At 42.9% G+C, this 16,371-nt stretch overlaps 1 protein-coding gene and 4 non-coding genes across 5 annotated transcripts; all 5 read left to right on the top strand.

Annotated features, from left to right (window-relative positions):
- The first annotated feature begins 5,543 nt into the window (after positions 1 to 5,543).
- Positions 5,544 to 8,153, top strand: LOC127341586 (large ribosomal subunit protein eL37y). Its single transcript, XM_071827986.1, has 4 exons — positions 5,544 to 5,654; positions 5,732 to 5,867; positions 7,705 to 7,806; positions 7,937 to 8,153. The coding sequence occupies exons 1-4, from the start codon at positions 5,652 to 5,654 to the stop codon at positions 7,975 to 7,977; spliced, it is 282 nt and encodes a 93-aa protein (XP_071684087.1). The 5' UTR covers positions 5,544 to 5,651; the 3' UTR covers positions 7,978 to 8,153.
- Positions 6,371 to 6,465, top strand: LOC127346276 (small nucleolar RNA R64/Z200 family). Its single transcript, XR_007879444.1, has one exon. It is a non-coding gene; the product is annotated as a small nucleolar RNA R64/Z200 family (small nucleolar RNA).
- Positions 6,760 to 6,843, top strand: LOC127346268 (small nucleolar RNA Z199). The gene has a single exon (XR_007879437.1). It is a non-coding gene; the product is annotated as a small nucleolar RNA Z199 (small nucleolar RNA).
- LOC127346271 (small nucleolar RNA Z199) lies at positions 7,098 to 7,176 on the top strand. The gene has a single exon (XR_007879439.1). It is a non-coding gene; the product is annotated as a small nucleolar RNA Z199 (small nucleolar RNA).
- On the top strand, positions 7,318 to 7,397 carry LOC127346270 (small nucleolar RNA Z199). Its single transcript, XR_007879438.1, has one exon. It is a non-coding gene; the product is annotated as a small nucleolar RNA Z199 (small nucleolar RNA).
- Positions 8,154 to 16,371: the final 8,218 nt, after the last annotated feature.

The raw sequence follows: 16,371 nt of genomic DNA on the forward strand, positions 1-16,371 counted from the left end.
CCGGAATCTCGTTCCCCTCTTCATCGTGTTTGTTGAATTCCCGAGGTACAATGAAATGCTCCATAAGCTTTCTCCAGCAATCTTTTTTCGTTCTCTTGTGGACAGAACTGAAACCAGCACGTGCCTTCTTTGGCTCATTCCATTCCTGGATGGTGATCGGGACGTTGTCTCTAACAACGACTCTGCATTGGTTGATAAACTTTGTATAATGCTTTTTGAGGAATACCAATCGGCTCAAGGTCAGGAACATAGTCAACACAAAACTCAATTACCTCCTCATTTCCGTAGCCCTTGGCGATGCTTCCTTCTGGCCTAGCACGGTTACGAACATATTTTTTTAATACTCCCATGAACCTCTCAAAGGGGAACATATTGTGTATAAATACAGGACCGAGAATGGAAATCTCTTCGACTAGGTGAACCAGGAGGTGCGTCATAATATTGAAGAAGGATGGTGGGAACACCAACTCGAAACTGACAAGACATTGGACCACATCGTTCTGTAACCGTGGTAGATCTTCTGGATTGATTACCTTCTTAGAGATTGCATTGAGGAATGCACATAGCTTCACAATGGCTACTCGAATATTTTCCGGTAGGAGCCCCCTCAAAGCAATCGAAAGCAATTGCGTCGTAATCACGTGGTAGTCGTGAGACTTCAGGTTTTGGAACTTTTTGTACGCCATATTTATTATTCCCTTTATATTCGACGAGAAGCCAGACGGGACCTTCATACTGCTCATGCATTCAAAAAAGATGACCTTCTCTTCTTTGGTAAGAGCGTAGCTGGCACGACCTTGAAACCATTCCGGATGCCGGTCATCTGGGTCTTTCAAACGTTGCTGGTCCTGCCGTGCTTCCTTTGTATCATTTGTCTTCCCATACACGCCCAAGAAGCTTAGTAGGTTCACGCAAATATTCTTCGTAACATGCATCACGTCGATTGCAGAGCGGACATCTAAGACTTTTCAATATTCTAGCTCCCAAAATATAGATTTCCTCTTCCACATGGGTGCGTGCCCGTCAACTCCCTGCAGAACCGATTGTCCGCCAGGACCCTTTCCAAAGATGACTTTCAAATCCTTGACCATGTCAAATACCTCAGCACCAGTACGTTCCGCAGGCTTCGGCCGGTGATCTGCCTTGCCGTTAAAATGCTTGTCTTTCTTTCTTACGTTATGATTTCAGGGAAGAAATCGACGATGCCTCAGGTACACGTTCTTCTTACAATTACCCGAATATATACTTTCAGTCTCATGTAAGCAGTGCGTACATGCATTGTATCCCTTATTTGTCTGTCCCGAAAGGTTACTAAGAGCAGGCCAATCGTTGATGGTTACGAAAAGCAACGCTCGTAGGTCAAATCCTCTTCTTTGTGCTCATCCCACACACGTACACCAGGTCTGCTCCACAACTGTAAAAGTTCATCAACTAATGGCCTTAGGTACACATCAATGTCGTTGCCGGGTTGCTTCGGACCTTGGATGAGCATTGACATCATAATGAACTTCCGCTTCATGCACAACCAAGAAGGAAGGTTGTAGATGCATAGAGTCACGGGCCAGGTGCTATGGCTGGAGCTCTGCTCGCCAAAAGGATTCATGCCATCTATACTTAGACCAAATCTTATGTTCCTTGCGTCAGCTGCAAAATCTTTGAACTCTCTGTCGATCTTTCTCCATTGCGTTCCATCAGCGGGGTGTCTCAACTCCCTGTCCGACTTACGGCCGGTCCTCTTTGTGCCATCGCAACAACTTGGCATGCTGTTTGTTCCTGAACAGACGTTCCAACCGTGGTATTATAGGAGCATACCACATCACCTTGGTGGGAACCCTCTTCCTGGGTTTCTCGCCCTCAACATCGTCACCAGGGTCATCGCCTTTGATCTTATAACGCAATGCAGTGCATACCGGACATTCATTCAAATTCTCGTATTCACCGCGGTAGATGATGCAGTCGTTAATGCATGCATGTATCTTCAGAACTTCTAAACCTAGAGGGCAGACAACCTTCTTTGCTTCGTACGTACTGGCGGGCAACTCGTTATTCTTTGGGAACATATTCTTCAACATTTTCAGCAAATTTTCAAATCCTGAGTCAGCTACACCTTTCTGTGCCTTCCTTTTCAGCAAATCCAGTGTGCAGCCCAGCTTTTTCAGACCATTATCGCATCCTGGGTACAGCGACATTTTGTGATCCTCTAACATGCGATCCAAATTCTCCCTCTCCTTTTTAGTTTCGCAGCGTCTCCGTGCATCAGCAATGGTTCGGCCAAGATCATCAGCGGGCTCATCACGTGCCTCTTCTTCACCTTCCCCACCTTCAGCATCCTCCATGAAAGTATCACCGAAATGATCAGGATAGTTGTCATCGATGATATCATCCCCTTCTTCATCTTCTTCCATTCTAACCCCTCTTTCTCGATGCTTGGTCCAACAATTATAGCTTGGCATGAAACCGTGCCGAAGCAGGTGCACGTGAACGTCTCTTGAGGAAGAGTAACCCTTCTGATTCTTACAACCAACACATGAACAGATAACGAAACCCCCCTGCTTGTTCGCATTAGCCACTACGAAGAAATCTTTCAAACCCGTAACAAACTCGCCGGAGAGTCGGTTACCGTACATCCATTGCCGATTCATCTGCATTATTATTATATAAAGTATATAATTAACCATCATGCATTTGTTAAACTAACTAGCTAGAAATAATAGAAATTAAACAATGAAATACACACATGCATATTTTATCAATGACACATGAAAGGTTCAAGTTGCTAACCGCGATCGAGAAGGAAAAATAAATGAGAAAGTCAAATGTGGCTCGGACACTTCATATCATTTTTGTTTCATGCTCTCGGGCATTTCATCGAACACTTTGTGTGCATAAGAGGATCCAAAAGCAAACCCACCACCCCCTTGTGAATAGAAGTGCCAAATGACTAAGTGAAGTGCGCTGAAGTGCATTTGTAGGGATGGGCCTTTAGTCTCGGTTCGCCTGGCCAACCGCGACTAAAGCCCCTCCCGTCCACCAGCTGTCGACCGAGCCCGCTGGGCCCAGATCTTCGATCGCGGGTCGCCTTCCGAACCGCGACTAAAGACCCCTTTAGCCGCGGTTCGAATATTTTGGGGACTAAAGGGACCGTATGGAAGTCTCTTTTTCTACTAGTGCATACTGAGATTAGATGGTCAAATCTACTTATGCTCTTAGTTACAGATAAGTGTTGAAATTGTTTAAACTTGTGTCCAAATAGAGTTTCTATAAAATTAACTTTTGCAATATAATATATTTGCAACTAGACATATTTGTTTATTCCCTTTTCCAATACAACAGATGTTCGTGTCATGTGCAAAATTTAATTGTGCATTTGAAGTTTAATGGGAGCCGAAATTGAACAAAAAACTCAGTTATTTCCGGTTAGTATTGTACACCGGTGCTCTTTCCGGCATAGTAGTGTATTTCAACACTGAACTTAATTGCGTACATCTTAAGTATATTGAAATTTCTCAAATTCAAATATCATCGGTTATCATTCCAAATCAGCAATAGGGGCGAAGTAACAATTTTATGGTCAACAGTTCCACAAAGAGGTGTCAAAAACACTACAGGTATTATTTTGGATAATATCCATGAACACAATTCCAACAAGAATCCACATTCCGATGAAATGCCTGAATATCCAAGGAGAAATTGTTTAGTTGGCCACATTGTTTTCTTCTTTTCATTGTGTTTTACATCTTGAATGGTTATGCCTCTGTTGTTGTGTCCCCATGTTTCAAGCGTGTGAAAAGACACTTGCAAATGTAGCAAGAACAATTAAAATTCAAAACAATATTACAAAATAAGGGAACGGAATAATGGCTCCATATGCCATTCCATCGGCATATAAGTCAAACCCTCTACTCCGGGGATAGCTCGTGGAGATCCTTCTTCGGCCAATGCCCGTCATCGTTTGCACTAGGATCGCTGCAGCGAGCGGCAAACAAGAAGTAGAACGCAAGGCCCATGGCAATGCCGGTGAGCACCCACAGTGGATTGACGCCACGCTCGCAACTTGCAGCGCAGCGTTGCTTTCCCATGCAAGCGACATTGCCCACGCTGCGAGCCTGATCGATGTCGTCATTGTCTCACCGCATGATCTCGAGCTTCTAGAGGAAGAAGCACAACACCTCGAGGGCGTATGTGGTGGGGAACGCGAACCCGAGGTCGAAGCCCGCGCGGTGCAGCCCCCATGCAAAAGCGTAGATGAGGAGGAAAATGTGTGTTTTCTTGAACGCCTGGCAGGCCCATGTGGATGGCGTTGAGCCCTCACCGAGGTGTGTCGTCTTCGTCGGTGGTGGCACGTCTCGCACGGTGAGAAAGGTGGTCGATGCGGTCTCCATGCACGCTGCTGGCCAGGGCAAGGTCTTCATAAGCCCGGGGCGCGTTTGGTATCCTACCCTTATTTTGGGTTTCCCAGGAACAACATGTTGTTTCGTTGCCCATTTGAAACGAGCCACGGGCCACTTTTGTCACTCTGTTTGGTAGCTCGTGATGTTTTTTGGCCCGGCAGATACGCCAAGACCCAGTTTTTGGTTACATAAGAGCCTAGATTTAGGCTCACCAATTGTGCATATGGTGACCATAATTCTCACCTCTCACCTGTGATAATGAGCCTTAAATTGTCGTTCAAGAAGCTGGACACCACGTCGGCGCGCAGAAACACGACCATAGCTAAGGCGGTTACTCTGCCTATGTACAAGACAAGGCTGAATAAGACACGTTGAAGCTTTCGGCGTGGCACAACAAGGTTGGCGATGACGTTGGCTAAACGTACACGGCGTGCCGCCATGAAGCCAGACACAACCACGACGGCGAGCAGAAATACCACAATGCCACCACCGACGAGGGTACCTACCACCATGGATTACCACCTCTCACCTACCATCACCTTCTCACCGTCCAGGAAGTGGGGCACAAGGCCTACCATGACTGCGTGTGAAAATACCACCATGACGCCGACGATGATGACTACAACCATGGATTTTTACCTCTCACCTACCATGGCCATGGTACCCTTCTGTGTAGCATTTGTGACCTTCTATCGTGATCTGGGCCACAAGGGAAGCCACTGGTCCCTTGTCGACTGCTACATGTGAATCAGCAATGGGTTATGAAGATGTCATTTGTGAGGGGATCTGCGAGTCCTCAAGGTAGACCATAGCATGGCTAAAATCATCACAAAAAGAGTCGTACACGATAAGCGCAAATGAATAAGCAAAGATCAAAACCTATAGCACTAGCGAGCCGCAAAAGTGTTACAGATTTTGAAGAACCACAATTGAGGTGAATCGACCTACGATCAAAGAGTAAAGCTCTTTGATTCGCAAAAAAAGAATCATGGGCAATCATAGCGATGAATAGGGTTTTGCCACATGCTTGGGCCTGTTGTAGCTTCACGAACTGCACCTTGTGGGCTGTAAGCGTGTAGGCCCATTAGATTACGCAGTGGGCCAACGTTTAGCGGTCAGTCCAGCGGGCCGTACCCGCCTAACCTTGGGCAGTCCCGCTCCACCACTATAAAGCCTCCTCCTCGCACCGCTAGGTTTCGGTCCCTTCTCCATCTCCACTTCCTCGGCGGCGGCGCAGCGGCGGCGACAAGACAAGGCAAAATGGTGAGCTAATCGCGCCGCCTCCCGTCGGAATCCCCGTATAGATCCGTGATCCTGACCCCTGCTGTTTCGTGCTGCAGACCAAGGGTACGGGCAGCTTCGGCAAGCGCCGGAACAAGACGCACACGCTCTGCATCCGCTGCGGCCGTCGCAGCTTCCACCTGCAGAAGAGCACCTGCTCCTCCTGCGGCTACCCCGCCGCTCGCATCCGCAAGTGTAAGAACCTGGATTACCTTGGCTCTTCCTCCTTTGAGTGACCTAGTTGTTCTAGATAAATGTGTTGGTTGATTGTGCATGTGCGAGGCCGTGTTTGCCTATGTTCTGCAATTGCTATGAGACGTCGGCTTTTGAATCTTCGGAACCCCGTAGCTATTGTCCTCGGGTTCCTGGTCTGTAGCTCGATGCGAGAAAGGCGTCTCTCTTATTCGTGACTTAGCTTCTGTAACTTGCCCGTGATGCGTTAGGTTTGGATCTTTAGGAGGCCCGCCCTGTAACTCGATGCGAGAAAGAATTAGTTTAAGGATGTCGTTATGGCCCCTGTTAGAGCTGCAAGCAACATGTGGATGATAGGGTGGATGAATTGGTTGAGCTATAGCACCTGCCTCCGTCATTGTATTGTTCATTATATGTTTGAGATGTCGAACCTGTTAATTCATTTGTTGTGGGGCCTTCTTGATTAAGTTTTAGTCATGATAGTCAGTTTTGTTCCCACAATTCTTAAAATGCTATGATGAATCATGAAATCTACAACGCATGTCAGACTTTAGAGATGCCACGGCATTGATGAGAAGATATTTCATATTCTGAGCAATATTGTCTTTGGTTCAATCTTCTGCTTCATGCCTGTTTTCGTTGGGCGCTAGTCTGATAACCATGCCTGCACAATTTGGTCTGTTAATTAAATTTCTTAGATGATGGTCTGCATGATTTGCTTACTTTACTGAAAATTAGAGTGCATTTGTTTCGTAAGAACTTCCTCCTTGTGATTTATCAGAACATTAGCTTAGCTTAAATCTGTACAAACCTTTTTAATCTTGTTCTTTATTTTTATATCCCCATATGTTGATGGAATACATCTTCTGTTATTCATGCTTGATTAAATCTGTGAGGATCTTGTGATGAGGAATAAACTGCAACAATATGATAGAGCTATGCTCCTCTGATTCTTAGTATTTAAGTCTCTGATGATACCTCACAAACTTTGTGGTTCCGTATTTCATGTTCATCTACTGAAGGAAGTCTTAACATTTTTGATTTAATATTCCATTTTTAGTGAAATGTCTTAACCCAAGGGTTTGGTATTCTATTTTCATGGCTTTTGTTTTGTATGGATGTGTGTTGAGGACAGGTCGAGTTGAGATTTATAGATTACATAAGATATACTCTAATTTTTACTATTTCAGTTGTGGCCCCTATGTGTCTTTTGTATTGCCTGATTCTGTTTATGTTTCATGTGATGATGGATAAACTGCAACAATATGACAGGAGTTAAACTCCCGTGATTCGTAGTTTAAGTCTGATGATTCTCTGTTCTTTATGTTTAATTTACCTTTAACTGTTAGAGTGCAATTTTGTTTCACTTGTCTTCATTAACTTTCCAAGTAGCTCTAAAGATTTGTTCCTTTTTAATATTGATATGTATGTTCTGCATTTCCTAATACCTTTTGTTTCAAGTGATGATGGATAAACTGCAACAATATGACAGAAGTTACACTTCCTTGATTCGTAGTTCTTTATCTGATGATTTCTCTTTTATCCGACATGATGTGTGGTTCTAACTTTGTATGGTCACTTCTTGATCACAATCTTGACTGTTCATCTTGCCACCATTAAATGGAACTCATGCACTCCAAGAATGAAAAAAGAAGTTGATTTAATAGTGTTTGTTTGTGTGTTCAATTATATATATGTTATCTGTTTGGATACCACCTTACTCTGCTGTGTGGGATTACTAGACCATGGCTCAACTTTATCAGACGTTTAGTTTCTGCATTTGCTATATCTTCTATGATTTCAAATAAGCTTGTGTTAACGAAGTGATCAATTATTTCAGACAACTGGAGTGTGAAGGCTATCAGGCGCAAGACCACGGGAACTGGAAGGATGAGGTACATGCGCCACGTGCCTCGCAGGTTCAAGAGCAACTTCAGAGAAGGTACCTGACACTCACATGAAATGTCACAAATTGAATCTGTTAAATCATGATTCCCAGATGGTAGAGCAGTCAAAAATATTCTGTTAAATCAGTCCTGTTCTGATGGTTGTTTTGCTTAATCTCAATTCAGGTACCGAAGCTGCCCCCAGGAAGACAGCTGCCGCCAACTAGGTCTGATTTTGCCATCAGGAATCCCGTGAAGTTTGAATTTGAAGACTTTTACTTTGATGATTGTACCGTCGAAGCTATTGTTGCTATAGCATTCAGTATGGATCTGATATGTTTTGTTGCATGATGTTGAAATTTGACCTCTAAATCTTGAGCAAGAGCAAATTTGTGCGAGTTTATGTGGTACCTGTTGCTTGCTCTTTAAATCTCAGGTGTTATTATATTACGCCAACCTAGAAAACATATGTTATAATCTCAGAACCAATAACTTTTGGCCCGTGTGAATTCCAGTTTGATCTTACTCTTAGAGTTCTGTAGATGTTGCAGGGTTCATTCTTGCAAATTAGTCTTGCATGAGAGTTTGTTCTTGTTGATATTTCTCTGCGATGAAAAATGAGTAATTTCCACCTTCCTGAGCAAAATTTTGATCCCACTCAAGTTGTTCCTTGGCCCCGTCGAGCAATCGCTAGCTCCAATAATAACCCTCGATAGATGCCCTCCTCCCACATCGTGATTTTGCCCCTCCATATCTGTTCTCATCCCGCAGACTTCTGCATAACTTCTTGGTCTAGGATGGCGATGGATGGATGGCATTCTTGCTTGTGCTGCCGAAGCAGAGTAGAAGGTCTCTGGTGTCAGTGTGTCACTCTCAACACTTAATCCACGCCCCCGATTTGACTCCTGCGGTTAGCAATATTTCCCCTTTCCTCTGCCGACTCGGGTGTTTGACTGGCTCTGATTTCTAGATTTGCTGCAATTCATGGTTGAGTGAACTCCTTGGTTGGCTGAAACCTAGCTCTGATTTCTGTACTTGAGGATACCGCTCGATCGTCCTTTTCAGGTGCACTTCCCGGGACTGTCTCCCCGGCCGTCCCTCCGCGTATCGCCGAGATCCTCCTCAGAGTTCCAGCATCCTCCATGGAGCCGGGGCTAGAGCTGCCGCATACGGTATACACTGACGAGACTGTCGGTCTAGCCTTCACATGGTCTGCTCCAGGATTAACAGGTGACGCTCTGCTGTTGAACAATGCCTCCTCCTCATTTGATGTTAGATGTGCATTTTTTGTACTGCGAGCGCATGGAGGATTTTGGTCCCCAAGCAAGAATAAGATTGAAACCATCACACGATGCATGTACAGGAGTCCTTTGGTTTAGTTAGGTCTTAGGTGTATATGAGCGGCATCACTGGCATAAGAAATTTATTGGTCCTTAAAGCACATCAGAGTTGCAGGGGTAACGAAACAAGTGATGTACTTTTCTTTTTAAAATGATTTGATCTTTAAGTCTGCCTTGTCCTTCTGCTTTTCCCTCTCATCCATCTATCTGTAAGAAAACCATATGTACTTACTACTTTATTGATTTCTTATATTGCACTTAAAACTGCATTGGTCTGCCAACAAGAAGTAGTAATTTTTATCTGTGTTGGTATTAGTAGCTTCCTTTTTTATATCTGCAAGTAGGTATTGCAAGGTTGATGGAAAAGGATTTTCAGGAGACAACTTAGAATTTTTAAATTAGCTCTTCCCATTATTCTTTCCATGCCTGTAATACTAACCTAGGAGATTCTCTAAAGAGGTGGCGCAAACAAAAAAGGCCTTCACAACAACTTGCTAGACGATATCCATGCTAAAATCGATACGCGATTCAAACCAAACCGACGAATATGTTGGACCACTCCAAGTAAGCAAGTATTCTTAAACAATTCGAGCAAATCCTTACAAACTCATTTTTTCATCGGCAGCGAGCAAGATTCTCATGTATGAGTTTGTCTCCAATGCGTAAAGCGCCTTCATCAAAAAGAGAAGTATCCACGATAATATCTTGTATGTGAGGAATTTGGCGAGACGGTTCCACAAATCGAAGGCTCCCACACTCCTCTTCAAGCTTGACATAAAAAAGGCCTTTGACTCTGTGTGATGGGACTACTCTTGGATATGTTGGAGCACCTCGGTTTCACTCCCATCTTTATAGATTGGGTGTCCGCCCTACTATCCTCGGCCTTCTCACGGATGCTCCTCAATGGCCTTGCCGGTGACCCTATTAAGCATGGGAGGTAATTGCGTCAAGGAGACCCCCTCTCCCCACTCCTCTTCATGCTCGCCATTGACCCTCTCCACTTCATCCTTCACAAAGCTACCCAACAAGGCCACCTCCATCAATTGAGAGGAAGAACCCCTACTATTCGCATATCTCTCTACGCCGACGATGCGGCCATTTTTATGGCCCCGTTCAAAGATGATATCACTTGCTTGGCCTCCATCTTGGATCAGTTTGGGGAGGTACCTGTCTTTTCACCAACTGCGCTAAGAGTCAAGTTGCTCCCATCAAATGTGATGATATTGATTTTGAAGATTTCCTACAACCTTTCCGCGCGAGACTTACCACCTTCCCAATGTGTTACCTTGGCTTGCCTCTCTCTCACGAGATTGAAAAGAGTCCAACCCCAATACCTTGAAGACAAAGTTGCCGGAAAGCTTGTCCCATGGTTCGGAAAGCATGCTTCCATGGCTGGGCGCACCGTGCTTGTCAACGTAGTTCTTACTAGCGTGGTCATCTACTTCATCACCGTTCTAGAAATTCCTTTGGACGTTCTCCGCAATATTGATAGTATTTAGAACCTTTGGGCGGCGAGTGCCAAGGTTAGAGGAGGGAATTCAAGGTGAATTGGGACCTTGTTTGCAAGCCTAAGAACAAGGGTGGACTTTTTTTTTTTTTTTTTTTGAGAAACACAGTACAAACGCAGACGCTCACATATACGCGCTTACACTCACCCCTATGAACGCACACACGCACACCCTACCCCTATGAGCACCTCCGAAAGACTGAGCCGGCGGATTGGATCTTGAAATTGACGAAGTCACCACAGGCGCCTCGCTGTCGACGGGAACGTCGCCTCCCACTGAATGAATATTCCGCCTTTATGAGACACACAGATGTCAAACCTGGGGTTTGAACTCTGGTGGGCTGGGGGTACAACCACCCACCTAACCACCCAACCTCAGGTTAAACCTCAATAATTGACCACGGCGCTTCGCTTGAGGTGGATATGGATGGAGTGGATTGATAATTCTAAGCCTTGGATAGGCCTCTTAACCCCTTGCAATGTTAATTATAGAGAGATTTTTTTCGATGGCCCCAAATTAAGGTTACTGTTGGCGATGGAAAGAAGGCCCTCTTTTGGGAATCTTCTTGGCTTGATGGAGGCTGACCTAGGGACATTGCCCTCCCCCACTCATTTACAAGATCTCCAAAAGAAAGAATTGCAATGTTCGCAAAGTTTTGGAAAACAATTTTTGGGTCTCCCAAATCAACATGCAAGATGGCCCTATCCTTGTAGCACATCACCCAATTTGCCAACCTTTGGGAGAGACTCTCAACCATCCACCTCCATGATGAGTCTTATGACACGATCAATTGGAAGATTACGACTCGATCACAACTCAGACTCCTCGTCCTTGGAGTACAAGATGCAATTTGAGGGACTCACCAACTCCATCATGCTTGCCACGATGTGGAAACCATGGGCCACTCCCAAATGCAAGATCATTACTTGGCTTGTGCTCCAAAATAGAGTGTGGACGACAGATAGGCTTGAGCGTCGTGGATGGCAAAATTGTGGAAATTGTAAGCTTTGCAACCAAACTCAAGAATCCTTCACGCGCCTCCTCTTCACTTGCCGCTTCACAAAAAGATTTCAGTCCAGCAATAAGGAGTGGTTTGGTGTCATTTATGTCAATCAGGAGGTGTGGCATGAAGCGGAAATGGTTGAAGATTGGTGGAGATCTTTCGTGCAAAAGAAAGGTCAATCCAAAAGAGTGATGTCCTCGCTTGCTATGTTTGTTTCTTGGGAAATTTAGAAAGAAAGAAACGCGCGTGTCTTCCGGAACCACTTCTCAGTCGATATGGTTATGAATAGAATCAAAGATAATGTGGCTATGTGGTCCTTGGCCAGAGCCAAAGCGTTGATTATTGTAATTCCATGAGCGTAGACTCGAGGTTTTCGATCTTGGCTTGTGCCTTGATCATGTCCGGTTTGTAACACTCTAAAATTTCTTCTATATCAATGAAAATATCTTTGTCTTGGTTTCAAAAGATATAAAAAGCATTGGCCTCAACATGTTAACTGGAATACTACTCCCCACAAAGTAGTCCTAAAAATAAGGAGTAAAACATAATATTTGTTCTTAAGGATTCTCTTCTTGTTGCTGTGTTGAAAGCTAAATATTTTCCACACACTTCCTTTTGGAGGAAAAATAAAACTTTCACCAAAATCTGCTTTTTGGTCATCTGTTTTGAAAATTCTTCCTCTTATGCAAAATTCTATTCATCTCCAACTACTAGTGCGCCTATACATCTGACAAGTGTATTCGGTGTATTGGGGACACAAGAGACTTCTTGTATCGTGATTGCAGGGTTGCTTGAGAGGGATATCTTTGACCTCTACCTTCCTGAGTTCGATAAACCTTGGGTGATTCACTTAAGGGAAACTTGCTGCTGTTCTACAAACCTCTGCTCTTGGAGGCCCAACACTGTCTACAGGAATAGAAGCGTGCGTAGACATCAAGCTATTTTCTGGCGCCGTTGCCGGGGAGGTAAGGTAAAAGGTATTCACATCCTCCGACTACTAAGCTATTTCCTAGCACTGTTGCCGGTGTGTGAGTGCTCGAAGCTATTTCCTTTAGATCCTGCAATTGCATCTTTTTGTTTCTTGTTTTTGTTTTTCACTAGTGAGGCATAATGGAAAATAACAGTGAGCTTTTTAATCTATTTCCTGAGTTAAGACATGGATTGTCTGATGCGAAAATTAAAAAACCTATGGAACCTTATTTGCATGATAGTAGCAATGTTATTAGCATGAACTCTTTGAACAATATTATTGCTAATGCTATGGAAGAATTTAAGCTTGGGGAAGCTAGTTTTGATGAGCATGATATTTTTAGTCCCCCAAGCATGGAGGAGAAAATTTTCTTTGATGATACTTTGCCTCCCATTTATGATGATTATAATGATAGTGGTATTTTGGTGCCACCTACTATGGAGGATAAAGTTTATTACGATTATACTATGCCTCCTATATTTGATGATGAGAATAATAATGATAGCTACTTTGTTGAATTTTCTCCCACTACAATTAATAAGAATGACTATGCTTATGTTGGGAGTAGTAATTATTTTATGCATGAGACTCATGATAAGAATGCTTTATGTGATAGTTATAGTGTTGAGTTTGTTCATGATGCTACTGGAAATTAATATGAGAGAGGAAAATATGGTTGTAGAAATTTTCATGTTACTAAAACACCTCTCTACATGCTGAAAATTTTGAAGTTACTTGTGTTTTATCTTCCTATGCTTGCCACTTTGTTCTTCATGAATTTGTTTATTTACAAGATTCCTATGCATAGGAAGTGGGTTAGACTTAAATGTGTTTTGAACTTACTTTTTGATGCTCTCTTTTGTTTCAACTCTTATTTCTTGCGAGAACGTCATTAAAATTGCTGAGCTCATCTTAATGGCTATAAAGAAAGCACTTCTTGGGAGATAACCCATGTTTTTTATTTTACTACTGTTTTGTTGTGTCTTGGAAGTTGTTACTACTGTAGCAACCTCTCCTTATCTTTATTTTATTGCATTGTTGTGCCAAGTAAAGTCTTTGATAGTAAGGTTGATACTAGATTTGGATTACTGCGCAGAAACAGATTTCTTGTTGTCACGAATTTGAGTAGCCCCTTCTGTAGGTAACTCAGAAAAATCTGCCAATTTACTTGAATGATCCTCAGATATGTACGCAACTTTCATTCAATTTGAGCGTTTTCATCTGAGCAAGTTAAGTGCCGCTAAAAAATTCGTCTTTACATACTGTTCTGTTTTGAAAGATTCTGTCTTTTATTTCGCATTGCCTGTTTTGCCATGTTGGATGGATTTTTTTGTTCCATTAACTTTCAGTAGCTTTGTGCAATGTCCAGAAGTGTTAAGAATGATTATGTCACCTATGAATATGTGAATTTTTGATTATGCACTAACCCTCTAATGAGTTTGTTTTGAGTTTGGTGTGGAGGAACTTTTCAAGGATCAAGAGAGGAGGATGATACAATATGATCAAGGAGAGTGAAAAGTCTAAGCTTGGGGATGCCCCCATGGTTCATCCCTGCATATTTCAAGAAGACTCAAGCATCTAAGCTTGGGGATGCCCAAGGCATCCCCTTCTTCATCGACAACTTATCAGGTCACCTCTAGTGAAACTATATTTTTATTCCGTCACATCTTATGTGCTTTACTTGGAGCGTCTGTGTGCTTTTATTTTGCTTTTATTTTCGTTTTGTTATTTTCATTCTCTGAATAAATTCATGCTTGTGTGGGAGAGAGACACGCTCCGCTGTTGCATATGAACACTGGTGTTCTTAGCTTTACTTTTAATGTTCATGGCGAAGGTTGAAAACTGCTCCGTTCATTGCTATTTGGTTGGAAACAGAAAATGCTTCATGTGGTAATTGGTATAATGTCTTGAATAATTTGATACTTGGCAATTGTTGTGCTAAAATAGATCATGTCTAAGCTCTTGCATCATGTACTTTGCACCTATTAATGAAGAAATATTGTAGAGCTTGTTGACATTTGGTTTGCATGATTGATCTCTCTAAAGTCTAGATATTTTCTGGTGAGGGTTTGAACAACAAGGAAGACAGTGTAGAGTCTTATAATGCTTGCAATATGTTCTTATGTAAGTTTTGCTGTAGCGGTTCATACTTCTGTTTGCTTCAAACAACCTTGCTAGCCTAAGCCTTGTATTGAGAGGGAATACTTCTCGTGCATCCAAATCCTTGAGCCAAAAACTATGCCATTCATGTCCACCATACCTACCTACTACATGGTATTTTCTGCCATTCCAAGTAAATACTTCGTGTGCTACCTTTAAACAATTCAAAACTTTATCACTCCTTATTTGTGTCAATGTTTTATAGCTCATGAGGAAGTATGTGGTGTTTTATCTTTCATTCTTGTTGGGCAGCTTTCACCAAAGGACTAGTGGCTTCATCCGCTTATCCAATAATTTTGCAAAAAGAGCTGGCAGCGGGGTTCCCAGCCCCCAATTAATTAACTTTCATTAATAATTCTCTTCACATGTTTTGCTCTGATTCATCAGTAAGCAACTTAATTTTGCAAAAAGACACTCCTTCATGGTATGTGAATGTTGGAAGGCACCCGAGGATTCAGTTAGCCATGGCTTGAGAAAGCAAAAGGTTGGGAGGAGTGTCACCCAAAAATAAAAATAAACTACACTAAAGTACATGTGTAAACAAAAGAGAAGAGGGATGATCTACCTTGGTGGTAGAGATAACGTCCTTCGTGGGAGGCGCTCTTTGAAAGTCTGCTTGGCAAGGGAGTTAGAGTGCCCACTACCATTCATTGAAAACAACAAACACCTCTCAAAACTTTACTTTTATGCTCTCTTTATGATTTCAAAACTTGAAAAGCTCTAGCACATGATTTTATCCCTGCTTCCCTCTGCGAAGGGCCATTCTTTTACTTTTATGTTGAGTCTGTTTACCTACTTCCTTCCATCTTAGAAGCAAACACTTGTGTTAACTGTGCATTGATTCTTACATACTTGCTTATTTGCACTCATCATATTACTTTGTGTTGACAATTATCCATGAGATATGCATGTTGAAAGTTGAAAGCAATTGCTGAAACTTAAATCTTCCTTTGTGTTGCTTCAATGCCTTTACTTTGAATTTATTGCTTTATGAGTTAACTCCTATGCAAGACTTTTTGATGCTTGTCTTGAAAGTACTATTCATGAAAAGTTTTGCTATATGTTATCTATTTGTTAGCAACTATAGACCGTTGCCTTGAGTCACTTCATTCATCTCATATGCTTTACAATAGTATGATCAAGATTATGTAAGTAGCATGTCACTACAGAAATTATCCTTGTTATCGTTTACCTACTCGAGGGCGAGTAGGAACTAAGCTTGGGGATGCTTGATACGTCTCCAACGTATCTATAATTTCTTATGTTCCATGCTAGTTTTATGACAATACCTACATGTTTTGTTCACACTTTATATCGTTTTGATGCATTTTCCAGAACTAACCTATTAACAAGATGCCGAAGTGCCAGTTCCTGTTTTCTGCTGTTTTTGGTTTCAGAAATCCTACAAAGGAAATATTCTTGGAATTGGACGAAATCAACGCCTAGTATCTTATTTTTCCCGGAAGCTTCCAGAGCACCGAAAAGGGGCTAGAGGGGAGCCAGGGAGGCCCCACACGACATGGTGGCGCGGCCAGAGGGGGGGCGCGCCCCCCTACTGTGTGGGCCCCCCAGGACCCTTCCGACTCCGCCTCTTCGCCTATTTAAGCCTTGGTGACCTAAAACTTCGATACAAATAAGCC

Source organism: Lolium perenne, chromosome 3 (assembly GCF_019359855.2).
Source record: "Lolium perenne isolate Kyuss_39 chromosome 3, Kyuss_2.0, whole genome shotgun sequence".
NCBI classification, from domain to species: Eukaryota; Viridiplantae; Streptophyta; class Magnoliopsida; order Poales; family Poaceae; genus Lolium; species Lolium perenne.